We start from the raw sequence: 26,851 nt of genomic DNA on the forward strand, positions 1-26,851 counted from the left end.
CTCTGACCTGGGCAGCCTTATTCCTAGCAGCAGGAGATAAACAAGCCCTCCTTCACATCAGCACCCATCTTACTAAGAATAGCAGCTATTCACTGAGCACTAACTCCATCCAGGCCTGGTGCCGAGGACTTGGCCTGCACACTTTCATCTAATCCTCTCAGTGTCCTGGTGGCCGAGGAACTGTTATCCCTGGCCCACCTCATGCCACTGTGCATGTCTCCCTCTTAGATCCTGAACCCTCAAGCTCTTCCATGCCTCAGGGCCTTTGCACATACAGTTCCTCTAGAATACTCCATTCCCCACCCTTCCTATGACTGGTCTTTTGCATCTGTCAGCCCTCAGCTTAAATTCTACCTCCTCAGGGAACCCTTTCCCAGCTACCCAGAATAAATGCTTTCCCTCCATTAGGGGCTTTTTCAGCCCAGTGTTTTGGGGATTTTTTTCCCTTTGTAGCATCTTTACATTTTATAACTATAGTGATTTGTTTAAACATGGTGTATGTGTGGAGGGGTGTGTGTGTGTGTGTGTGTGTGTGTGTGTGTGTGTGTGTGTGTTGGGGAGAAAGCCGTTTAGGAATTTTAAGCAGAGGAATTACACGATCTCATTTTTATTGTGGAGACATTGCTGCCATGTGGAGGATGGCTCGATGGGGTGAGCAGGGAGACACATGCCAGAGCGTGGATAGAACGTCTGCTCCTGGTGCCAATGAGGTTTGAGTTAGTACAGAGCCACTGAGGACTGAGAGGGTCATTAGCAGACCTGGAGATGTGAGGTCCGACCTGCAGAGACGGGACCTTGTAGGAAAGACAGACACACTTAGGTGACTGTACTCTGTGGCGTTGTAGTCCTATTTCGTGCCCTGGACAGAGTCCCAGCCCAGAAGTTGTCAGCTGGTGGCACACAGGGCACATTCTGCCTGAGACATAGTTTGTATTTAATGATGATGATGGTGATGAGGGTCACAGTGACAACAGTAATAATAAACCTATGTCTTCAGTTCAGAGTACACGGGCTGCCCAGCAAGGGGAGCCTGGTCATTGTCTTGGATTTTCTTGTGGCAACAGTTGGCAGGAGCTGAATGGAGGCTGGTCCTAAGATGGGGCATGTGCTCCCTGGGTCACCAGCCTGACTCTCTTCTCTCGCTTCTGGTCTCTGAAGGCTTTTGAACTTGTCATCCCTGGAAGTTCAGGGCAGACTCCTTGAAGAAGATAATTTTTCATGTAAGCTTTGAAGAATTAAGTAGAGAGGAAAGGGAAAGGCACTCAGTCAGGGGAAAGCGAAGGTACAGAAGCATGAAAAATTAATGGGTTCAGGCATGTGTTGGATCCTTTATGTCCTGGTGCTCCAGCCCCTCACCTGGACAGTGTAGGGATCTAGTGATGACTTCAGCCTTGGATGAAGTCCAGGTGAGCAAGAAGCACAGTAATATTAGGACCCTGGGCCATGTGCTTTCTCAGCACCTTGGATCTGCCCCTTCCTGTTATCTCTGGAATCTCTGACTTTGGAGAACTGAAAAACAACCACTCAGGGGAGTAGAGCAGACTGGAAATAGCCAAGACCCTGAGAAGTCTAAGGGTTCTTGTCAGAAAGGCCCTTAAAGTAAAATAAATAAATGGAAAGCTTCGTTAATTTCCAGATAAACATTCCTTCACTCTTTCATTTCACAGATCCTTATTGCGTATCTATGGTACACCAAGTCTTATGGCTACTGAGGTGAATGAGATGTGTTTCTTGCCCTCAGGGAGCTCACAGTTTTGTAGGGCAATTGGTAGATCACCCCATCCCGAGTAAGTGCTATGGGGAAGGTTAAATCCAGGGTTTTGTGGGCGCAAAGGGGAGAGTATATCATCTAGGATGCTTTTCCCTGCAAGTGATAGAAACCAAAATCAAACTATTTTTAGTTTAAAAAGAGGTCTCATTGGCTTCTGTAACTGAGAAGTTGAGGTCTGACTTGAGGAATGGCTGGATTCGGGAGCTCAGTGACATCATCAGAGGTCAGTATTTTGGCCAGTCATTTTCTCTTTTGCTGTCTTGCTTCTAATCTGTCTGCCTATCTGTTTCTCTTGCTTCTTATCTGTCTGCCTATCTGTTTCTCTCTCCATCTGCTTTTTTTCTGAGTTGGCTGCATTTTCAGGCAGGCTCCCCTCTCATGGCAAAGATAGTCACACACCTCTAGTCTTTCTCTATATCACCTTAACAGCTCAGGCAGAAAGAGTAAATCTCTTTTCAGTGTTCTGGTCTCAGCACTGATGCTCATTGGCCCAGTGAGTGCCACTGGGGACTCACTGAGTCCTGTGCCTACTCCAGGGTCAATAATAATGACTGTGATTGGCCAGGTCATGTGCTCAGCCTTGAGTCAAGGGGTGGAATCAATCCCATCCCAACCCCGTGATCTGAGAGTGGGAAAAGGTTGATTTCCCAGGGGAAGATTATAGCACTGTCACCAGGAGAAAAGGGCACGGGTAGTGTGTGTAGGCAAAAGAGCAAGGGGGGACCAGCCTGGGGGAGAAGGGAAAGAGGGAGATCAGAGAAGTTTCAGAACAGAGCCTTGAAGGATGAGCCTTGAAGGATGAAGAGGATCCAGCTGTTGAGTGAGGTGGGGGATTCCAGGCAAAGGAAACAGCACTTTGGAAGGCAGAGTTCGTGGAGCAGCTTGACTCCTCGGGCTTCTTGGGAAGCAGTGTGGAGGATGAATAGCAGGAGACACTGGCCCAGAGAACTGCACAGAGGTCTACAGACTTATTGAGAGGAGCATCATGCATTCACTCATTCATTCAACAGCTCTTTCTTGAGCACCTACTATGTGCCAGCCACTGAGGCTAAACAGATAAGGGCCCTGCTTGCATAGGGCTTAACAATTCGGGGGGTGGGGAGAAGGGGATGAAGAGGGAAGACAGATGATGTACACTTAAACAAACATACAGATAATTTCTGATGATCTCTTAATAACATACTCAGTAGAAGAGATTTAACACTAGAACTGTCCTGGAAAGGTTACCCAGGTCATAGGAGATATTAAGTTATGAACTGAACAGTATGGAATTTCTTTGGCCTGCAACTAAAAAACAAACAAACAAAGAAATAAATTTTTTTGCCCACTGCTGCCAACCAAAGTAAAATTACTCGGCTCCCTTTAAAAGACAAGGGTAAAAATAGAGAGGTAGTAGGTTTCAGCTAGCAATGGACTACCATTTGGGCTTGACCTTCTGCTGCTTGATGTTCAAAGCAGCTCAGTGCACTGGGTAATGAATCCATAGTTTGTTTTAGACAGATGCATAAATCTTTGGGGGAAGCTAGAAAAATGAGCCAGCCAGGCAGCCCTGGCATTCTGCTTAATCCTCATTTCCGCCTTTTATCCTCTCCCCTCGTCCTCTGTTCATTCCGCCCTCTTACAGTGGGGAATCCCCACGGAAAGTGCAGACTGGAGTTTCACACAGGCATTCTTCAAACTAGAGCATCAAATAAGGAATGGTTTTGCTGTCTGGGGGCTTTCCCTCAGTAATACCATTAGTGTTCAGGCAGGTCTGGAGAGCTGTAAATCATGTCTTTCACCATTGCTTCGGGGACTGTTGCAGATGCCTCAAATGCATTGATTTTGGAAATAATTGGGCATAACTGTTTTCCCTTTTCCCTTAGATTAGGCGTCACTGCTGTGCACCAGATGACCGATGGTGTGCCAATAAAGCCGGTAACCAAGCAGGGCAAAAGATGGCTGCATCTTTTCAGATTCTCAAACAAAGTGGGAAATTATTGCCTCCCAGCGACCCCCTAAGTCTGTTTAGTCCACTTTGCGTGGCACTGGTCAGCACCACGGAGAGTTCCACCGTGGTTGTCATTTGTCTGATGGTTTCCCACTCTGGATGTGTATGTGAATCCTTGGGTTTAAACAGATTCAGATGCTCAGACCACACTTCAGACCTACTGAATTAGAATCTCTAAGGGTGAAGCCCTAGAATCTGTATTTTTGAAAAATCCTTGGAAAGTGCTGACACAGCTGGTCTGCAGATCAGTGATGGGAGTGCCACTGGCCAGAGGCCCAGGAAGAGGAAATAAGTTGCTCGAGGTAACATGATGAGGTATTCAGAGAGCCAGGACTGGAACTTCTGACGAGTGCATTTCCCCTTTGTGGCTTCAGCAGGCTCACTTACTCTCAACCTTGTGTTTCTGTGCCAGGGTTTCCAGCCAAAATCTGGCTTGAGATTAACGATATCAAATAGGACCTCAAAGGATGGTTTCAAATTCTGTCTCATATCTATTTTTTCTAAAGATCTTGCCACTTAAAATGTGTTTTTTGCACCATCGACATCACCTCACCTGGGAGCCTGTTAAAAATGTGGAAACCCAGCCCCCCCTCCCAGGTCCAATTGACTCAGAATCTGCATGTTTAACGGGCTTGCCAGGTGAGTTGATACACACCAAAGTTCGAGAAGCAATGTTCCAGGGTTTTTGCTGTTCACTGTCTGACCTGGATGCTTCCAGCAGGGCTCTTCACCACTCCTTCCTATTCCCCTCCAGGGGGAAGATCGCTGCTCAAGCTGTCAGATGGGCAGGCTCTGAGCCACACCTGTCAGTGGGCAGAGTCACCGTGTGTTAAGCTGGTGCATCAGGTTGTACCTGTGTCCAGCCTCGACCTCCCAGGTTGAAACAGGAAGCTCCCTAGAAGCAGGCCGGCTCAGTCCCTTGCTGCTTTTCCTTCTTCTTATGTGATATTCACTCGTATTCATTAAGTAACTGTGTTTAAGTCTGTAGGGAAAGACCTGGTCCCTGCCCTTGTGGAACTTTTAGTTTAGCAGAGGCAGACATTAACAAACAAACCTATAAAGAAAGATACTTTCAAGTGCTTTTAATGAGCTTTTATGTAGGAACAGTGCAGAGAGCTATAACAGAGAAGATTTGATTTAGTCAGGGGGTCCGGATAGGAACACTTGAAGTGAAATAAAGGGGGCCGTGTAGCAGTTAGCTGGGAAACAACCCAGAAAGCCCACTCCAGGCAGAGGCAGCAGCAAACACAGGCCTGCAGGCAGCTCTATCCTAGGGACTGGGTCAGAGTCTCTTCTCTTCTAAGCTCATTTGGCTTTTCCTCTCTTTGGGCTGGACAGATTCTAGTTCTTGGTGAAAACTTAGGGTCTCTGTTGTCTCCAGGCTCAGGACTGCCTGACCCAGGCTGAAAATGTGTTCCATATAGACATGCAAGGTTTGCAACCAAGGCCTCAAGCTCAAAATCAAGTCCGACTCAGCCTTTGGGCCTTTATCTCCCTTGGGTCTCTGGGGTGGTGGGAGTGAGAGGCGGTGGAGGAGAGCATGGGTCTGGGGTCCCCTGAGTTTGAACTTGAGTCTGAACCCTGATATACTGGTGTAAACCAGCACGTCACCTCGCTGTGCCTTGGTGTCCTCAAGTACTGGCATCTCCCTCCTGAGGTTGCTGCCAGGGTTAAGGGAGGTAACAGGACAGGCTTAGAACACGCCTGGCCTACAGTGAGCTCAGAAACTGCTGGTGGTGGTTGGTACTAGGCCGTCTCCTGGGTCTCCTGGCCACACTGCCCTCTTAATGCCATTCCCCTATACCTCCCCACTCTCATCCCCTCCCCACAGTGGGCAGGGCACCATTCCCAGCCCCATTTTCCAGAGGGGAAACTGGCTCAGAGTGGCCTGCTCGAGGGCTCAGCCTGATCTAGCCCAGGAGTTCTTATCCTAGTGTCTGAGGATAAAATCCGGGTGGTCAGGGAACAAGGATCACACTTTATTTTCACACTGTCTCACTGACATGTGGACTTAGGCCACAAGCTGTAACAGTGGTTGTGGTATCTGTGACTTTGTCCCCAATAGAAATCAGTCATGTGTATTTCCCTATCACGTGACGGTTGCTGCAGATGGCTCACTATCCTAGAGCTCATCATCACTTTGAAGGCAGTGATTAGACCTGCCATTAGATCTTGTTATTCATGCCCCAGCAAAGAAACACTTGCACTGGTTTATCACAATTGTGATAGCTGTGCTTAAAATATAAAAGCTGAGCTTTTCTGACTAATCCTATGTATCTTGTTTCTGGAATTTAAAAACACGTTTCTGACAAAGGGATGGTGGGCTTCACCAAGGCCATTCAGAGAGCCCTGCCAGGGCCCCTCCCTCGCGTCCCCAGGGTCTCTCTCCGCCACACCCCCTGGCGGAGGGCTGCCACCCACCCTGCTGTTTCCAGCTGCCTTGCTCTCCAGGCTCTCCTCCCTATTCCTTCCCCACCAGGTTCCTTTTTTGTACAAGCAGGTGCTGGATAAATAATTAATAGGGTGGGAAAACTTGTTGGAAATAGTACAGCCCATGTTTGTTTTTAAGCAGCTGAGTTATAGAGCCCTGGTCTGGGTGCAGTCTAGGTGGGGAAACCGTCTTTGGCTAAAAAGAGGTGCTGTGAGGTTGATGAGGGCTGCTGTAAGCAAGAGGCGGAGGATTTCTGGAGAAGCCTGGGCACCGGGAGGGTTGAGGGGTTGGGTGCGAAGCCCAGGGAAGGAGAGTTCTGTGACCTGAACAGCGAGTGGAGGATGTCAAGGGAGAGCCACAGTTTCAATGAGGACCTGAGCAAAAACCGTCCCAGATTGGCAAAGGCGGGAGAGGAATTTGATTTATGTGATTGAAAGGAGCAGGAATGGATTGCAGCTTCAGACATAGCTGGTCCAGGGCTCGTAGGATCCCATCAGAACCTTGTCTCTCCCTCCCCCTTTCCCTCCTTCCCCCTCTCCTTTGCTTTCTCTGTGCTGGCTTCATTCTCAGACAAGCTTTCCCCAAGATGGACTCACTGGCAGTTCTAGGCTTATATCATCCTGACAGCAACCCCAGAAGAAAGAGTTTCTTTTCCAGTAGTTCCAGCAAAAATTCTGGAGTTAGACTTCATTTATCTGCCTGGATGTTGTGCTCATTCTTTTTTTGTTGTTGTTGTTTTTTGTTTAACAGCTTTAATCTACTTTTTTATCTACAGATTTGCCTATTCTGGAAATGTTATATAAATGGAGTCATATACTATGTAGTCTTTTGTGACTTCACAGAAGCATGTTTTCAGGGTTTATCTGTGTTGTAATATGTATCAGCACTTCATTCCTTTTATTGCCAAGTACTGTTCCATTGTATGGATACAGCACATTGTGTTTATCCATGCATCAGTTGATAGGCATTTGGGTTTCCACTTCTTGGCTATGATGAATAATTCTGCTATGGACCTTTGCGTCTAGGTGTGTGTGTGGGCATATGTTTTCCTTTCTCTTTCGTTTCATTCTTTCGTTTCATTTCATTCCACCTAGCAGTGGAATTGCTGGGTCATGTGGTGAGTCTTTGTTACACATTTTGAAGAACTGTCTGTTTTCCAGAATGGCTGCACCATTTTATATTCCCATCAGCAATGTATGAGGGTTCTGATTTCTCCACATTCTTACCAGCACTTATTATTATCTGCTTTTTTTTTTTTTTATCGCCACCCTAGTGGGTGTGAAGTAGTATCACCTTGTGGTTTCAATTTGTGTTTCCCTAATGACTAATGATATTGATCACCTTTTCATGTCCTTATCTTCTTTGGAGAAATATCTATTCACATCCTTTGCATTTTAAAATTGGGTTACTTGTCTTTTTATTGTTGAGTTGCAATAGTTCTTTATGTGTTTTAGACACAAGTCTCTTATCAGATAGATGATTTACAAATATTTTCTTTCATTCTGAGTTGTCTTTTCACTTTCTTGATGGTATCCTTTGCAACACAGAAGTTCTTAATATTGATGAAATCCAATGTACTTATTCTTTCTTTTGTTCCTTATGCTTTTTGATGTCATATATAAGAAAGCTTTGCCTAATCCCACAAAAATTTATTCCTGATTTCTTCTAACAGTTTTACAGTTTTAGTGCTTTCATTTAGTTTTGTGATTTGTTTGGAGGTAATTTCTGTGTATGGTGTAAAGAAGAGGTCTAACTTCTTTCTTTTGCATGTGGATATCCAGTTGTCCCAGCATCATTTGTTGAAAAGATAGTTCTTTCCCCCATTAAGTTGTCTTGCCATGCTTGTGGAAAATCAGCTGACTATAAATGTGAGAGCTTATTTCTGGACTTTTCGTTCTTTTCCATTGATCTAAATATCTGTCCTCATGGGAGTACCATACTGTCTTGATTACTGTAGCTTTTGTAGTAAGTTTTGGAATTGGGAAATGAGTCCTCCAGCTTTGTTCTTTTTTTTCAAGACAGTTTGACTCTTCTGGGTCCCTTAAATTTCCATATGAATTTTAGGATAAGCTTGTCAATTCTGTAAAAAAAGGCACCTGGGATTTTGATAAGGGATTATGTTGAATCTGTAGATCAATGTGAGGACTATTGTCATCTTTATAATATTAAGTCTTCCTTTTTATGAACATAAGATGTTTTTCATTTATTTAGGTCTTCTCTGATTTCATTCAACAGTGTTTTGTAGTTGTTGGAATACAAGTTTTGTACTTCTTTTGTTTCTGGGCTCATCCTTGAGCCGATCTCTGTGGCCAGAGGGGATATTGCAGTAGCTGGACCTGTTTCACGTGCCTGCTTCTGCAGCTGGAGCGGGGAGGGCAGCCCTTCCCCAACTACGTGAACTGAAAATGAGGCACAGGAGATCTTTGAAAGGATTATTATAGTCCTCTTAACAGAGGCGTGGAGGGGATGGTTGCTGGGCAGGCAAAAGTAAGAAAGAAGAAAAATTGGCTGTTATAAATTCTTACAATCACAGCCTCAGTAAAGGCATCTAAAGGGATACAGAGGCAATGGAGCCAGGATTTCAAAGGCCATTGTCCACTTGATTACCCCAGAAAAGAAGAGATGAAAAGAAATCACTGACATCTCCAGCATCTTAGGGTACAGAAGGGATTGTTTTTGGAATCTTATGTTCAGCAAAGACCTAAGACATTAGGGCTTCATCAAGGGCTTAAGACAAGGCCAGTTTAAGAGGATAGTAACAAAGAGTTAGCTGGGGAGGTGGGATCTCCTGCCTGGAAAACGTATATTAACCACACCTCCCTCCCAACCAACCCACCAAATCTAGTTGAAACCTGCTCATTCTTTGATCCCTTTCCTGGGGCTTGTCAACACAACACACTATCTTCCTTCTAATTATCACTCAGTTTTGCATTTATTTTTCTGATTAGAGCGTGAAGACCACGTCTTTTGTGCTTATCAGCCACTGGGGATAATTATCATACTGAACCCACCGGTTATTGTGAAAATTAAATGGGCGAACAAAGAAGATAATAATGATGGTAACAGGTAGCCCAGACTGAGTGCTTGCTTTGTGCCAGGCACCGCAACTACTACTATTATCCCTCTTTCAGAGATTATAAAACTGAAGTAAACTTTTCCAAGGCCACAGATCTAGGGAGCAGTAGAGCTGGGCTTCAAACCCAGGTGGTTAGACCCGCCCATCTCAGGTTCTTCACCACCAATTCGAAGCACTAACACAGGGCCTGGCACAGAGCTAGCCCTCAATACGGGTTGGCTGCTGTGTGTAGTCAGAGAAGGGGAATCTTTACTACTGTGCAGAGTTGCTGATAATTGGTGCACTGGCCCCATTGTCCCAGGGCTGGACCCTCAGTGACCAGGGTAGCAAGGAGCCCTCTACCTCATCCCTTTCTCCGCACGTATTAGTTGGGGCAGAGCCAGCTGCTGTGGCAAATTTAAACCCCAAACTCTCAGTTTGTTCCTCGTTGATGATGTTGTCCCACGTTTGTGGTCAGGAGTGGCTTGTGCCTGGGCCCAAGGTCTTTCCATCCTGAGCCTTCGTTATGCCCTGGGGCGGGGCTCAGCAAACTTCTTCTGTAAAGAGCTTTGACAGTAAGTATTTTCGCCTTTGTAGACCCGATGGTCTGAGCAGCAACCACTCAGTCCTGTTGTTGTAGCATGAAAGCAGCTACAGACGGTGCAGAAACAACCGGTGGACTGCCAGAGTGGCCCACGCGCTCTACTTTGCCGACCCCTGGGGCCTTGGAACACTTCACCAGGGGTCGAGAAGGGAGGAGAGAGTGTGAAAAAGACACATCCACTTGTGCCTGGGAGCAAGAGTGGAGCATTGCTTCTCCTTACATTTGATTGGCAGGAGCTAGTCCCTCGGCCTCACGTAGATGCAAGAGGGGCTGGGGAGTGGAGCCTCTGTCTGGGTCACTGCTTTCCAGAAACAAGCCTCCCTCTTGCGGGAGGAGCATGCATTTGGGGGTCAGCCAGCTGGAGTCTCTACCCCATACCCCTGAGGCACCTCCCCATGCTGCAGTGAGTAAACTGGGAATGTCATGGGCCCACAGTTTGAGATACATTTGCCTATTTATTAAGTAGACAGGCCAGGGTTGGACTTCTGGTTCCCATTGTTCAATGGATGTTTGACCTTGGACAAGTTCTTCACCTCAGTGCCTCAATTTCCCCATCTGTCAAATGGGTCTAATAATAGTGCCCACCACCCAGGATGTGAGGATTAAACAAGGTAATATATGAAAACTGTTTACTATCGAGCCTGGCCCAGAGTGAGCTGTCAGTCCAGGGCAGCTGTTGTTGTCACCGCCATCACCATCTGCAATTCTCTAAACAGACACAAGGGGAGCTGCCACCCAAGACACTTCCAGGAACCCTTCAGGAACCTCCTTTGAAGACCCCTGAACTCCATGAGATCAGAAGGCCCTTTGATTCTCAGGGACTCTGAGTCTAGGAGTCTGGGTTAAATCTTGGCTGCCAGGCAGGTGTGTGCTTCAGTGGCCCCATCTGTGCAGTGGGGTTGGCAGCAGCTCTTCTGCCATCAGCAGGTCAGCTGAGGCTGGAGAGGAGAAGGGCAGAGCACATTTTGAGGGAGCGTTGAAGAGAAAGAGGAGGAGGGCAAAGTAATGGCCCCCAGGTCACTGCAGCACCCCCTGCAGAGAGATGTGGGAGAGACACCAGCCCTGAGCCGCCCCCTCCCAGTACTGGTAGGGACCACTTCTGTTCACCGCCCGTTGGCCAGAACTGGTCCTGGGACCCCGCCTCACTGCAGAGGTTACTGAGAAATGGAACAGAGCGTATAGATTTTTTGTGAGCACCAACTTCCTATGCTGTAGTCTTAGTCACCACTGGACCTCAGCTCCTGGCACAGTGCCTGGCACGTCATGTTGGTTGAATAAATGCATGATGACAGCACCCACTCTCATTTTACAGACAAAGATGCTAAGACCTGGAGTCGGGACATGTCTTGACATGTGGTTCCTTATTTGACTCTGACTTTATTTTTACTTTGCTTCGGAGAGGATAACTCCAGAGACCTTGTCCAGGGTAAATCAAGTTCCCAAGTAAAACTTTAAAATAATCCCTTTATCCTCCCAACTTCATCTTATCCGTTTGGTTTTATGATATTGTGATATAATAAGAAACACATATTTGCTCTTTGTCCCTGGTTCCTGGCAGAGAGCTCATAAAACCCTTGCAATCTCCTGAGTGATAGGAGTGAAAGGAGCATCTTTTGTTACAATATTTGGTCTGACACAAGAGCTTCTAAGACCCTTAGAAATCCTGGGGTGATAAGAGTGGGTTTTTTGTATGCTAATGAAGTGACTAGTGGCTGGAGCCCCAGGTAGCTTCAGGATGGGGTCTGGTCCCCTGAAGGACGAAAGCACGATTAGAAGGTTGGAACCTTTAGCCTCTGGGGAGGGAGAAGAGCTGGAGATTGAGTTATCACCAGTGGCCAGTCATTTAATCAATCACTGCTGTGTAATGGGATCTCCATAAGAATCCTAAACTCTGACGTTTGGAGAGCTTCTGAGTTGGTGAACACATGGAGGTGCTGGGTGGGAGGTACACCCAGAGAGGGCATGGAAGCCCCATTCCCCCCCCCTCCCACCAATACGTTGCCCTATATGCATCTATTCCATTTGGCTGTTCTTGAGTTGTATCCTTTATAATAAACCAGTAATAGTATGTAAGCTGTTTTCCTGAGTTCTCTGATCCATTCTAGCAAATTGTCGAACCTGACAAGGGGGTCGTGGGAACCACTGATTTATAACCAGTTGGTTAGATGTCCCAGTGGCTCAGGCTTGCACTTGGCCTCCGAAGCGAGGGCAGTCTCGTGGGGCTGAGCCCTTAGCTTGTGAGATCCGATGCTAATTTCAGGTAGTTAGTGTCAGAATTCAGTTGAATCGTTGGACACCCAGTTGGTGTCCAGAAAGTTTGGGAATTGGTTGTTGGTGTGAAAAAAACCTCCACACATCTGGTGTCAGAAGCACTGTAGATAAAACAGTGGAGGCTTGTGTTCAGCTCAGATGGCCCGAGCGGTAGGGCCCTGCCCTCTACCTTCTCATCCCTCCAGCGTCTACCGTGGCACTGGGCACACGGTAGAGGCTCAGTGAAAGTTTTTGAAATGGATGGATTCTTTTTTTTAGATTTGTTTTTGATGTGGATCATTTTTAAAGTCTTTATTGAATGTGTGACAATACTGCTTCTGTTTTATGTTTTGGTTTTTTTGGCCGTGAGGCATGTAGGATCTTAGCTCCCCGACCAGGGATCGAACCCGCACCCCCTGCATCGGAAGGTGAAGTCTCAACCACTGCACCGCCAGGGAAGTCCCTGGATGGATTTTTTGTAAACTTCCCCTGTGTAAACAAAGGAACAGTGTAGAACAGCAGAGTCGCTGGGCCTGGAAGTTGTCTAGACCTGGGTTGAAATTCTAGCTCTGACCATTCTAGCGTGACCATGGACAAGTTAACTCATCTCTGTGAGTCTCAGTGCCCTTAACCTGTAAAATGGAGAGACCACCACCTCCCTGAGAAATGTGTTTTGAGAGTTAAGAAAGATTCTGTATTCTGAATGTCTAGCCCCAGGTGGGTGTGCTGGGTGTTCAGTCTCTAGGAGTACAAGCAAGGGTCGGAGTCCCAAGGAGCGGGCCGTGGTGTATAGTCCCAACCCTGCTCTGGAAGGTGGGCTGGGCCTCACCCACCCCTTCCCAGGTGTCTAGGTTGTTTCTGTAGAAAGATGCTGGGCCCTCAGAAGCATGGAACCATCCCCACCCTACCTCAGTAGCACAGCTTGGGGGGACTGATTTTGCAGAGATCTGTTTTTGAAGACCTAATGATTTTATTCTCTTGCTTCTGGACGGCCTGTGGACGTATTTTATTTCGTCTGCACCATCATATTCAAGCATGTGAATTAGCTGCCAACTGATTTGAGAATTGAGAGATTTCACCTAACAGTCCAGATTTGCAGCTTCCCTTAAAAAGCGGGGAGTGGCTCTGCAGGCCCCCGTCCCCGTGTCGCAGTGGTCTGCGGGAGCCCTCTGCTTCGCCAGCATTGCTGTCGCTCTTGTGTCTCCCGCATCAGGCCTTGGCCCTGGCCCTGCTTGTGCCCCTGGCCGCTGAAGTGTGGGTGTGACTGGCAGGTGTTGGCCTCTGTCCGCTTGCTCTCGGGAGGGATGCAGCTGCCTCACCGCCCTCTCTTCCTTGGCTTTGAAGCCTGCTTGTCCCTCCCATCCGTGTCCCACCTGAGGGGCCTCCCCAGGGGCATGATGGCTGAGCAGAGCTGAGGAAGACGGGCTCTCGAGGCACTTCCTGTCCTGGCACTGCTCCTCCTCAGCTGTGTGGTCCTGGCCACAATGCTTAACTTCTCTGAGCCTCATCTATGAAACGCAGTTGCAGTCAGCAATGATATTCATAAGCGTCTCCACTCAAGTCCTGGCATTCGACACGCACCGGCTGGTATTAACGTTTTGGCTCCATTTATGCCTCTCTTTGCCCAAACAGCCATATCAGCCTGTGGCATCAGCAGTTAAGGATTTATACTGATTGTAGAGGCTACACTTAAGACAGAGACGGCCCCACATAATGCCGCTGCTGCTGCTGCTGTTAAAACCTTCTCTAAACCAGACCCTGTATGACCATCACACTTTCAACGGGCTGTGAAAGGGTCCTGGGCATTGTGGGAGGACTCTCTTGTCGATAACGAGGAAGTGGCTGTGTGGGTGCCATCTGTCTGCCCGGCGATCACTGTGTGGTCTGGAGCCAGCACAGGCAAAACAATTGCATGGAAGAGAGAGAGGGGCCCCATGGAGCCTGCAGGAAAGACTGGACATAAAATATATGCGAGCACTCTGAATTTCTGGTTGGGCTTTTACAGCTCAGTCTCAGCCTCTGGAATTGTTGGACTTGGAGCTTTTCAGAGCAGGGCACATCTGAACCCAGGATCCCGCTGGGGTCTTTGGGTCCAATGGAGGGAGGTCCTGGCAGTAAACAGGTGCAGACAGGAAAATACCACATCTCTCCTTTTTGATTTTCCTCTTTGGACCTCACGTACAAAACAGCAAGTTCATGCTATTGCCCAGCTCCTGATACGTGGATCTCACTGTTCACTCTGAAACCTTAAGCCTCAAGTTCATCATCTCTTATCCCGTCAGCCTCCTGTTCTTCTCGCTGCCACAAGTAGCCGCTCCAGCGTGTTTGGCTCAAGCTATAAATTTGTGTGTTTCCTTCTAGAATATGTTGCATTATTCATGTTCTTAATTGATGTACATGGCATTGTGCTAGAGTCTTCATTCTTTCACTGTTTTCACCCAGCATCCTGTTTACGCTCTGCTCGTGGGGCCGCGTACGCCTGTGCTTTGCTTCCGTAACTGTTCAGTATGTTTTGGGGAGCGCACCCACCACAGTCCGCTTGTCCTTTACTCCGGGGATGCCGCCAAGTGGCTCCTGATTCCTCCCCACTCAGACACAGCGCGGCAGGCAGTCTCCTTGTATGTGACCCTTATGGTCCATGTGAGAATTTCTCTGGGATAGATACTCAGGCTGGAATTGCTGGGCCGCGTAGTATACCATATATTTTTTTTTAATTTTATTGAAGTATCGTTGATTTACAGTGGGTCATGTAGTGTGCTATATTTAATTTGACCAAATACTGCCAGACTAAAGAATATGGTAGTTTTAAAGGCAGAGGAACCTGAATTGTGCCTGCTTCTAAAAAGGAAATCACGTGTGTTGAGTGTCTACTGTGTCCTGGGAACACATTATCTCATTTGATCACACAGTAATCCTCTGGGACAGGCACTCTTAACATCTGTGCTGCACAGGTGGAGAAATTGAGGTCCAGAGAGGTGGAGTAACTTGCTCGGGGTCACCCAGCTAGACAGTCGCTGGGGCTGAGCCTGGCTCTGAGTGATTCTTGTGGACATACCATGCTGCTTTCCTAAAGAATCCCAGGTCCTAGGCCTGGCTTCCATAAATTTGTAGAAAGCATTCTAAGTTAAGGAGCATCTAATTAGATCAGACATCTGAAATTGGTGGCTTTGTGTGGCCTGCACTCTGTTTTGTTTGATCCACCTGGTCTTTAAATCTTTTATAATTTTCAATATTTAAAAATCTGGGATTTCACTTAAAAATCGAGGCGATCTGGCAACAGTGGGCCCACTTTCCCAGTTGCTGGGACTAAAGTCGTGGCTGCATCTTTCCAGCTGACCCTGTCCCCACTGGCCCCTCCTGGCCCTGGAGCTCGCAGCTCTGGGAAGAGACATTTTTACATGAGGGCAAGGACTTTTTTTTCCGCTCTTGAGGTCTTCCCAGTAAATGCATGAACCAGCTTTTCGCCCGTCCCTGACTCAGCTGTCCGGCCTGCAGTTTCCCTTGGCTGCAAAGTCAATAACAAAGAGAAAACTAGGCTTTAGCTGTGACAGAGCCTGCTGCTTTCCTGCCAGGAGATCATTTGTTGTGTCCTATCTGGAACCCAGCCTGTGCCAGGCACCGCGGAGGGTAGAAGAGACATTGCAGATGGGCTCCCACCTGTGGGGGACAGGCCACCATATCCAGCCCATCTTGAGCAACAGAGGCTGCTATGAAGCTTCTGTCCGTAATCCCCCCTCCCACAGAAGGTGGGGTTCTGATGATAGAAAGACGAGACTTCATCCAGACACAAATACGTAGCTCTATGCTAAGAGGAGAGTTTTTAGAGCTATGGTATTTGGTTCACCCCATGTGAACTGAAGGACTACTTTGTTTTTTTAATTCCTGTTTTTAACAAAGCTGTAGGGCTCCTGCTGTTGTGAATACATTGACCCTAAGAGCCAGGACAGCATCCTGGTTATGAGCTGAACTCAAGACAGACATGGCTGTAAATCCCAGCTCTATTCCTCCCTAGATGGGTCACCTTATTTCTTGGAGCCTCAGTTTCTTCATCTGCAAAATGGGAATATTAGTATCTACTACACAGAGCTGTAACAGGGGTACATTGAAATAATTCAGGTAAACATTCCACATAGTGCTCAGCACATAGTAAACTTGCAATAAAGGGTATTACTATTATTATTATTATTATTATTATCGTCATTTTGAGAAGCACATGGGAGGAGAATGTCAATGTACCTTGAGCCCTGGAGGTGGGGATGGGGGCGTGGGGGCGTGTTCCTTTTCTGAAATAGAGACTTGCTTTCCTGTGTTTGCAGTCAAGGTGTGGAATGGGCATGCCTTCATTGCAGGTGGGGGTCAGGATCTATCTCCTGTTCTGACATTTAGCGTAATTCACTGACTTCACGCAAGTGCTGTTTTACAGTCTCCAAGCTCTGTCACACATTGTATTCCCTCCTTGAGCTGCCCAGCCCTGAGGGTCTGATCTGTTTCCCCCATTTTAGAGTAAGGTATCGTGAGCAATGGGGCTTGTCCATAGCCTCACTCGGGGCTTTTTGAACAAGAGGAGGAGGGTCTCTTGGGTCAACGGGAAGCACAAGCTTGGATTTGGTGTGGCACTAAGCCCCTGGCCTTTTTCGTGAAGGAAGTGTGGAGAGGACTTTGGGGTCCGTGGTGTCCCCTTGAGTCTGCCCTTTCTCTTCCTGTCACAGGCAGCGTCTCACCCAGAGGCCTCAGAGCCTTGGGCCTGCCGACAGGGTCGTACAGCTTCCTGTGTGTCGTATGGGAAGTCCTGTTTCAGATATGATGGGGGAGGTAGAGGCAGTTAGGTCTTCAGTAGCCCCTTGCCCTTTCCATGGGATCATTAGCATATGCCATTGATGGAGCCAGAGGACCTGGCTCCACATCCTGGCCCCCTAATTTTCCAGATCCACGGGCTTGGGCAAGCCTCTTCCTTTCTCTGCACCTCTGATTCCTCATCTATGACATGGGGGTGATGGTAGAACCTACCTTGGAAAGTCGTTTTATGGATGAAACCGGATTGATAGGTGTAAAGGACTTAGTAGGCACTTAAAAGTCAGCTGCTGCTGCTGCTGTTATTATTGTTGTTCTTGCTGTCGTTCTTTATGCATCTATTGTGAGGATGTTTCTAGCTTCTTGGGAGTTTCTGTTACCCGCTAGAAAGGGGGGGGGGTTCATGGTTTTCTTTGCCTTCCCCACACACAATGTTCTACACAAAATAGGTGGTGGCGATTTAACAATTTAGTGCAAAAACAGGAGTAGGGTTTGGATCAGAAAGTCCACAGTTTGAATTCTGGCGCTTCCCCTTTTTGTATGGCCTTGCAGAGGGTGAGGAGCCTCTTTGACTGTCAGTCACCGCCTCCCTCCCCCACCCCGTCCCTGTGCAGCAGGGATGAGCCTGCCTGGGGTGCTCAGTGGTTTACGGGGTTATACGCACTCCCAGCTGTAAATGTGCCTCCTGACTGTAAAGAGGTCACTGCCTTTAAGAAATGTTGATCTTCTTCTCTTTTAAGTAAATATTATTGAAAATGTTACCAGGTGAATAGGAGCAAGGGCTCTGATGTTGAACCACCTCAGCTCAAATCCCAGCCCCATCACGTTCTCTTTGTTGGCTTTGGGCTTTGATGGCATGTAACATCTCGGAGCCTCAGTTTTCCCAGCTGCGAAATGGGGGTAATAATTCCAGCCTCACTGGAGGCCACAGGAGTAAATAGCTAGACTCATGGAAAGCACATAGAGGGATCCATGTTACATGGCAGGCATCAAATCGTCAACTCCTTTGTATTCCTCCCCTGAGTCTTGACCTCCGGGCCTCCTGAACCCCCAGCGTGTGCACCTGGTCTATCTCCCAGACCCTCTGCACTGACTTTATGACTTACCATCGGCCTCTTTCCAAAGCCTGGCTGCTTCAGTCCGTACACCGCCCCCCACCCACTGAGAGGATTTCACCCCACACCCTGAGCCCGGGCTCCCCTCACTCCCCTCAGTCACTCCGTCTGGATGCCTTTCCTCCCGTCACCGTCTGCTGAAATCCCACCCACCCCTCCAGACCCAGGCCGGGGAAGTGCCTGCTGATTCCCACCAGCCCAGCTCAGAGGGAGCACCCCCCCGCACCACCCCCGGCTCCAGGAGCTCTCCTCCTGTTCTGCCACAGTTTTGTCACTGGCCTCCCGGCCTGTTGTCCACCACTGGCCCATGAGCTGACACCAGGACTTGTCATCTCATCTCGGGGCCCCCAGCCCAGGGCCTGGCCTGTCACTGTTGGAAGAAGGAAGGGGTTCTCGATCGCGACCTCCGTGAGGGCGTCTGTCCTGCTCACCTTCTCTCACACCTGCTCACCATCACAGGCCCTGGCGTGAGGTGGGCGTCTGGGGCAGGCGTGGACGGACAGGTGGAACCTCCTCTACTCTGGTGTCTGGTAGATGCTGGAACATATGAATGAGTGAGATGCCATTCATGCCTTTAGGGCAAGAACTGGGTGTTTTTTCATCCCAACTAACTGGGCCTGGCAGGAGAGGTGTCAAATAAATGTTTGCTTGGATGGATAACTGTGTAATATCTCCAGGACTCAGTAAATGTTCCAAGCGGGAGACGCTGAGCTCCCCAGGGCTAGGCCTGTTTCCTGTCTTCCTCTGTCCATCCCGGCCCGTTACCAAGCTACTTGCTTGGTAAATGGTGGCCCAGCTGAGTCGCCAGGGGTAAAGTAATTCAATTAACAGGACTTTGCTTCCCTGTCCCTGCAGGAGGGGCAATGACTCTGGCCTCTAAATTAGTGGGTATCTGTTGAGGTTTAGGGCCTGAATTTCTCACCAAGGGTGCCTTAGAGACACATGGGCCTTCCTTTCCGCTCCCCTGCCATCCCCTCCCTGAAACCGCTCCAAAGAAAGCCCTCCTCCTTCCCCTCTCATTCACACCCGGTGCCACCCAGCTGATGATTACTTGGAAGAAAACTTGTTAAACAAAACTTGTTGAAAGCAGCCAGGCTGCTCCCCGCCTGTTTGACCCGGTGAGAACATCAGGACCTCCATCCTGACCCCTTGGAGCCCACCCTCAGTGTAAACATTAGGAGGAGAGTTTCCTTTTGTAAGTTCACGATTTTATTATTTCTGAGTTCAGCAAGTGAAGATATTTGGTGTAGTTTTGCTAAAATCACCCAATCAGACGCTTATCAGAGGGGCTCAGTGATGTTTGGGAAGTTGCTACGAGGGTCCTTCATGCCCGGCCATTCATTGCTCTCAGAGGTCTCCGTCCAGAGTGTTTCGAGTGGCAACAACAGTCATTGTCTCTTTTCAGGTTCCCATTAACAAGTACATGATGGTCACCCTAGAAACCACCCTCAGGTGTCAGTGTTGGGAACCCAGGCATCACCCTTGTAACAAAGCCGAGTTCATGGGTTGCAGCATTTGCCCCAGGATGACAGGATTGGGCCTGTGGTTCAGATGAGTTGCATCCACACCTCACAGCCGACCCACACTTGAAAGAGGAAGGGCAGGTTTCAGCATTCCAGGGACAGAATAGAGTGACCGGGACAAAAGAGGGCTTTTTAAAACTGAAGCATCTTCTTTTCATTCTCACGGAAGAAAGAGCTGATTGTCACTCTCTTGCTTGAAACACCCGTGGCCCTGAGGGCAGAGTCCAGATTCTCTGAAGTGACTTCCCAGCTCTGCCCCTGCCCTCCCCCAGCTCCCCCTCTCTCGGTGCCCCCTCTGATCCCCACTCCCATGGTTCCTTCTGGCTGTAGTCTTTGGAATCTCTGGGCGGTTCTCTCCCTCCGTCTTAGAGCAGAGCACAGGCTTCCTGGGGCCGAGTGCTGTCTGCACCCCTCAGTCGTTAGTGTCTGGGCACTGGCCCTTACCCCCTCTGAGTCTCATCTGCTCTCTCTGACATGGGAGTACTAAAAAGTACCTATCTCAGTGGGCCTCTGAGAATTCAATAAAATAAACATATAAGTGTGATCAGCCCAGTGCCCGGCAGAGAAAATGTTCGGTAAAAGTTAATAGTAACACTTTCTCCTGCTGCTGCTGCTGCTGCTATTATGATAACTATTACATCACACGACCCCTGGGGAGGGCCCACGTGCCCCTGTGTGCTCCCCACACACCCCCGCAGCAGACCTTGTGCGCACCTTTATCCTGTGTGTTCCTGGCTTTATCGCGCTGTTTTGTAATGATCTGTCTTTTCCATCGACTCTAAGCTCTGTGAAGGCAGGATCCGAGCTGCATTTATTCCTTCACTCACAGCACCTGGCTCACAGGGCCCCCCCCCCCCCGAGGAGTATCTGTCGCATGAATGAGTGCATTGAATAAACGAATGCAGGGTTCCAGCCCATCAGCACGTCCCACCTGGGTCGTTGACTCTAAACTAGAACTCGAAGTCATTTGCTAATGCTGGGCTCCTTGGGAAGCTAGTCGTTGTTCTGGAATTCTCTAGCCATTGAGGCGCCCTTAGATCAGCTGAGTCTGCAGCAGCCTCTCTCGACAGGGCCCTGAGCTGCCTGCTGCTCCTGACGGACAGGACCTTCCGTTTATTTTATAAAACACCGTGATATCCTTAGATGAAAATAAAAAGGAACTCTGGAAGTGCAGAATCGTGGGGAAGGTCCCCTTCGAGAGGCGGAATGTGGTCCGGAAAGCACTGTTGTCAGGAACGACCCAGGAAAGAAAATGTCACAAAGCACGGGGGGCAGGGAGTCTGAGCATCGGTTCCAGGAACTGTAGCTCGTCATCTTGTTCACAACATTCCATCGTTTTTAAAATAGCTCTTCTTCATTTGACGGCATCTTTATCTTCTTGAAGCTCAAAATAAAATTAACCTTTTCTGGAGGGAAAAAAAAAACACTCCCATGAAAATAGTCCTGAATGTTCTTTTTTAAAGCGAGGACAAACTCCCAGTTCTTTTATTAGTCCTCAACCATAATTGACAATAGTGTTATGATAGGAGTGCCGCACAAGGCGACAGCAGGGCCACGGGCAGCGAGGACTCGTTAAGCGGCCACCAGAGGCGTCTGGCAGATTCCACGAGCTGGGCTTTGGTCCAGCCCATCGCTTCTAATGCTGCGTTTTGGCTGCCGCCTAGGAGCGCAACCAAAAAACTCACAAATGTTCCTTGGCCCTTTAAGTGCTGGCCCCTCCCCAGCGGGGCAGGCCCTATGTGGATGCTCATGTCCTCCCAGGGGTCCTGGGGGGCAGACGGGGTCCCTGCAGGACCAGCTCCCTGTCTTTGCTCACTCATTACCCGTTGTCTGCCCTTTACTCCCTGCCCACGGGGAGTTGGGAACCAGGGAGCGAGCTCGCAGCTGCTTCTGTCCATCCTCCTCCCCGGTCAGGGGGCTTTGTCGTCTCTGCTCTGGGCTTGTTCTCCCCGGCGGCCTGCCTTGCTGCCCCTCAGTCCACCTCCCACATTTCTAAGTTCCTACAACAAATGTTGATGGGGCTGCTGTGATCTCCAGGACGCGGGGCGTGTTGCTGGGGGGTGGGGGAGGGTGCCGTGAAGGGAAGCGGTCGGCAGGGCATGCTGGGGCCACGTGGAGAAGGTTCCTGCGAGCCAGATGCGCGTGTTGGGAGGGGGCAGAGCTCATGGGACGCCACTGAAGAATTCCAAGCAGGGGAGTGGCGTGATAGATCTCTCTGCCTCAGGCTGCTATGGCTCATTCCCTACCAACAGTCTTTCTAAATGCACCTCCTGGGTCCCACCCCCATCAGCTTCTTTCTTGGTCCACAAGGCTATGCGTGATCCTGCTGCTGCTACGGCTTCAGCTCTGGGGAACCACTAAGCCTAACCACGCGGGCCTGCCTTCTGCTGCCCCCGTAGGCTGCACTCCTTCTGCCTTCGGCCTTTGCATTTGCTGTTCCCTCCGCCTGGCATGCCCTTCCCCCACTGAGGGCACACACCTAGACCCCTGACAGGTGTCTGTCCTCCAAGAGGTGCTGGAGCAGCCCCTCCAGGAGTCGCCTCCTCTGAGTGAAACGCTCTCTCCGTTCCTCGTGCAAACCTCCGGCGCACTTCCCTGATCACATATGGATGGCGACATCCCAGCACTTGCCCCTGCCTGGCTACCCACTTGTCTGTCTGCCTGCCTGTCCCCACCCCGCACACATAGAAACTCTCCGAGGAAAGCTTCCTGGCTGAACATCCAGAATCATCAGCTTCTGTCGCAGAGCCTGGCAGGCGATGTTGGCTACTGGGCGCTTAGCCTCGGTTACCATGAATGACGTAGGCACCATCCTTACCCCCATTTTACAGGTGAGAAACCCCAGCTCTGCGTGGTTTAGCTGCCAGACAGTAGAGCTGGCCAATGGCAGTGCAGGCCGTTCTTCTGCCTGAGGGAACGTCACCTGGAACGTGGTCACCTGGAACGTGATCGTCTCACAGGGTGGCTCTCGGATGGTTCTGTGGGGCCTCAGGCAATCCAAGTGGTACAAATTCGGGGTCCCACAGAGGCCAGGCCGGGGACGGGACTGAGGGGAGGAGGCTGGGTGGGATGATGGCCCTGTGCTTCCAGTAATGAGGGCCATTTCTCAAGGGAGGCCAGAAACCCGGATCTGAGGCAGATACACCCTGGTTTTAATGTTTTTAGGCCATTCAAGCTGTTAGCAGCTTGTGGTGAAAAAGGCACCACCATCTTCACCTTTGGGTCAGAACCCAGCTGATCCCCGAGGGGGAATCTGATCTGAACAAGACTGCATTCAGCCTGCTGGAGAATTGCCAGCTTCATTCTGGGATGGAGTCCTCCCCTTTTTAAAAAATCCCAGAAGCAGTAGGCACATTTGAAAATTCAAATGTTCAAATACTGACTAGGTATGAGGTAACACCAACAAATTATCATTCATTTTGTTAGAGGTGATCATGGTATTGTGGTTCAATCGGAAAATGTTCTTAGTATTTTAGAAATACACCTTGAAGTGTTTAGGGGTAAAATGTCATGATGAGTATAATTTACTTTAAAACACCTTCGCAAAAAGGTAAAAATGACATAATGTGGGAAAGGGTTAGGACTTTATTAGATAAAGGGTCATGGGGGTTCATTATACCATTCGCTCTGCTTTTTGCCCTAATTTGAAACTTTCATAGTAAAAAATGAAATGACAGTAATGGGAAAGAATATAGGCTTCCTTGAGTTGTTCTGAGATCTTCCCGGCCCCACTGCGTCCTGCCAAGTTGTGTGCGGCCACTCGAGGTGTCCATACCTCCAGGATCAGATTGAGCCCCAAAGGCAGGACATCTAGGCAGAGGCTGGCCGTCAGCACCCCGCCTCCCCCGCCCCACCACCCCCATCCCCGCAGTGACTCGCTTCCTTCTGCTACAGCTGGCAGGCAGGTGCAAGTTCTGTGAACTGCATCTTGGCTGGGAGACACCTGCAGTTTAGAGGACCTGTAGATTTTTCTTACATAAATTGGAGAGTGTCTTCTGGATTGAGGGCAGCTCTGACTGCTCACCCATTGATGACCTGGGACCCTGCTCAGCCGCCTGCAGGTCTTGAGCCCTAGGGCAAGTTTCTTACCCTCCCTGAGCCTCCGCTGTGCTGTAAAGATGTGGTGCTAGGAAAGTGCTGAGCGCAGAACGTGAATCAAGACTCCACAAATACCATCGCTTGTTCTGAACAGCTCAGGTAGAAATTGCTCAGCTGTCAAACTCAGATTACTGCCATGTTGGGTTTTCTCAGGAGCTGGCCGGGGTTTCCAGGGACTGCCTAGCTTGAGGAATCAGTACGTGGGAAGGATTTGTGATTCCTCCAGGGTGACGATAACCTTTCTGCCAAGTCCCTGTTGGCCCTGGGACCTGGGCGAGAAGAGGCCCAAGTGAAAATGGGCAGATTCGACTCCTGGGTAGGATCCTCTGACCTTGACTTTGGGGGATCCTCAGCTTCCTAGGGCCCCGCAGCCCAGCCCAGCCCCACTAGCGGCACAGGGAGCCATCCCCAACCTTCCCTTGGTGCTTAGAGTGTTCTGAGCATCTTCCCTCTGAAAAAGGAGAAATCTCCACGAGTTCTTCCAGGGATGATTAGCCCCTTTCTTGCCTTCCTGCAGCAAAGCCTCTCAAGCCATCCTTGAGGGTATCTTGTGCAGATTGAAAACCAGGCCTGATTAGCTCCTTTGGGCACTAACCTGGCATATCGACCACCTTCCCAAGGAGGAGCGTCTAATTGCTTAACGACGGGTTGAAACTTGGAGACCGTGGAGCGGACTCTGGTATCAGATGGGTGAGCGGAGCCGGAGTGGCTGAGCTCCAGCTGAAGACCCACGGCTCTCCTAGCCTGGTGCCTTCACTCCCCGCACTCAGCGCCCCTCCAACCAAGCTGCAGGAGATTTCAGCCCCAGACTGGGACTGCGCTGGCGGTCAAGTTGGAGCGGCCAGCAGCAGTGTTTGAGCGCCGTCCCCCTCTGGAGAAACGTCCGGCTGAGGCAGTGCATCAGGGGGTGGTTCCGGGTGAGAGGACCTTGATGTGACCTTGAAGTGGCCCCCGGGGATCAGCAGGTGCTCTGTGTTCCTTCCTCCCCCCGGTACTCGGAGGAGGATCGCCAGATGAAACACAGGACACCCAGTGAAATCGGAATTTCAGATAAACAATGAATAATTTCTTAGTATAAGTGTGTCCCAAATATTACATGGAAAGGTTTTATTGTATAGGCCATACTTGAACCCTGAAAAATTATTGAGTCATGAATTATTGAATATGGAGTTATGAATACTGAAAAATTCATTGTTTATCTGAAATTCAGATTTCACGGGGCATCCTGGCGTTTTATTCGCTAAATCTGACAACACTTAAGAGGGAATCTCCCTGCTGTGCTCCGGCCCTTGGCAGGGCCTTGCGGGGACGGGCATGGCCTCGGGTATCTCTGAGCACATGGGCTCTTTCTGCACCGCGTTCCCGAGCCCCAGGCTGGCGGGAGGTGGAGGTGGGGGATGATTGTACTGCTCCGTCTCTGGGGCCTCGTGGGCTAGTGGCCCGGCCCCGCTCTGGGCCACAGTTTCCTCATTTGTCGTGTGAGGCTTCTCGTGTCCCTGTGAGGTTGAGTGACCCTGTTCCTCCTGCCGCCCTCGCTCTGCTCTCCCCTATTCACCCCACTCAGCCTTCAGTCTGGAAGGAGCATTACTTCCTCAGAGAAAGCCTTTCCTGCCCCACACCGGCCCTGGTTTCCTGGTTCTAAGCCAGGCCCCCAGTGCAGCTGCGCATGGGCAGGACAGGCTCCAGGCTCTGTGGGTCCCAGGGCAGCAGGCAGATGTGAGGTCCCTCGTGCCAAAATTACTGAGTTTCAACATGAGGACAGCAGATCACCACACAGGTCGAGTTCTGACCCTGAGGGACTGCCCAGAGTACACGCCTAGGAGCTGGCCCTGCCTACGAGGGCCAGGCAGACACAGGGGTGGGTGGCGGTGTGAGTCAGGAGGGTCCTGAGCGTGGATCTGGGGCCCTGCGCCTGCCTCGGGGCACACTGAGCAGCCCCGGCCCCAAGTAGCCCTGGGGGTGGGGCCGCGCTGCTACCTCTCCTAGTTTTTCAGAGAAAATGGAATTTGTTTGTTAATGAAATCTTTCTTAAATAGTGGCAACTGATTCGTATTTCAGAAAATTCCCATGAAGGCAAAATTAAGCACCCTCTCTGGAGGGTGGCATTGAGTGTGATGAATAGTCATATGCTGACCTGTGTGGTCACTGGATTTATTGGTGTCTCCCCCACTGGCCCCGTGACCTCCACCAGGGCCACAGCAGTGACCCTGTGTGTTTATGGTCTGTCCCAGGTCCCAGCACCATACCGGCACGTTGCAGGTGCTGAGATTTCATTCATTCGTGGGAACACACTGTAGGAAGTTTCATGGACCTGCCTTCCCCCACTTAACAATAATACTGTCACGAGCATCTCCCGTTATTAAACGTGATCACACGTGTAAAGCCTGAGGCACCACTTGCACTCGCTCTGGGTGGTGATGATTGATGGTTACGTGTTCTCCAGGTCGTCCGTCTCTGGGCGGGTGAGGAAAGCATAGCTGAGCACACCTGTCTGTCCGTCTTCCCAGGATGCCAAGTTTGTGGAGGAACGCAGGAAGCAGCTCCAGAACTACCTGCGCAGCGTCATGAACAAAGTCATCCAGGTGGTCCCCGAGTTTGCCGCCAGCCCCCAGAAAGAGACCCTGGTCCAGCTGATGCCCTTCTTTATGTGAGTACCGGTCACGTTCACGTGCTCCGCCCCACGCGTCCTTCCTTCTCTCTCCTGCGGTTGCACGTGTCTGCGTCCTGGACACCCCAGGACCCGGCTGTGCCCCAGAGCCTGCGAGGTGCTGATGTGGAGACTTGGGTCAAGGCATCTGGGAGTTTAAAGGGCTCACGAGAGAATGAGCCTGCAAGTGAGCGTTGTTGATTTGAGGCTTGCGAAAAACGCAGGGCTCTGTGGTTTTATACTTTGGTACATTTTGATCAAAGGAAAGCTTGCAGCTCACAGGTGTTCCAGAGCTAAAGTGGTCTCTGTCAGGCTTTCTTCAGCACGTGGGCAGTGAACCCAAGGAAGCTTCTCGCAGATTCCCACTGGTGCCGACTTAGATTGCTTTCATATTAGTATGACCTAAGCATGAACCAACTTAAAACTAGGTATAAATTCCTTGTTCTTATATGTCTTATAAAAGTAAAAAAAAAAAAGAAAATTAAGGAAGTTTACATGTTAAGCACTTACAAAATCATTGCAATTCAGAATCAGCAGTTAACAGAGCGAATGCTACTTTTTCTGAAACCAAATCTT

General features: G+C 49.6%; 1 protein-coding gene across 6 annotated transcripts in view; it reads left to right on the forward strand.

Moving 5' to 3' along the window:
- SNX29 (sorting nexin 29) overlaps nt 1–26,851 on the forward strand; it is a 562,097-nt gene that overhangs the window by 477,309 nt on the left and 57,937 nt on the right. For all 6 annotated transcript variants that reach the window (XM_061208309.1, XM_061208310.1, XM_061208308.1 and 3 more), the window contains one exon: nt 26,136–26,275. In XM_061208309.1, coding sequence (XP_061064292.1) covers nt 26,136–26,275 — 140 coding nt within the window. The remainder of the gene's footprint in view (nt 1–26,135; nt 26,276–26,851) is intronic.

The sequence above is a fragment of the Eubalaena glacialis genome, chromosome 13, assembly GCF_028564815.1.
Source record: "Eubalaena glacialis isolate mEubGla1 chromosome 13, mEubGla1.1.hap2.+ XY, whole genome shotgun sequence".
Taxonomy (NCBI): Eukaryota; Metazoa; Chordata; class Mammalia; order Artiodactyla; family Balaenidae; genus Eubalaena; species Eubalaena glacialis.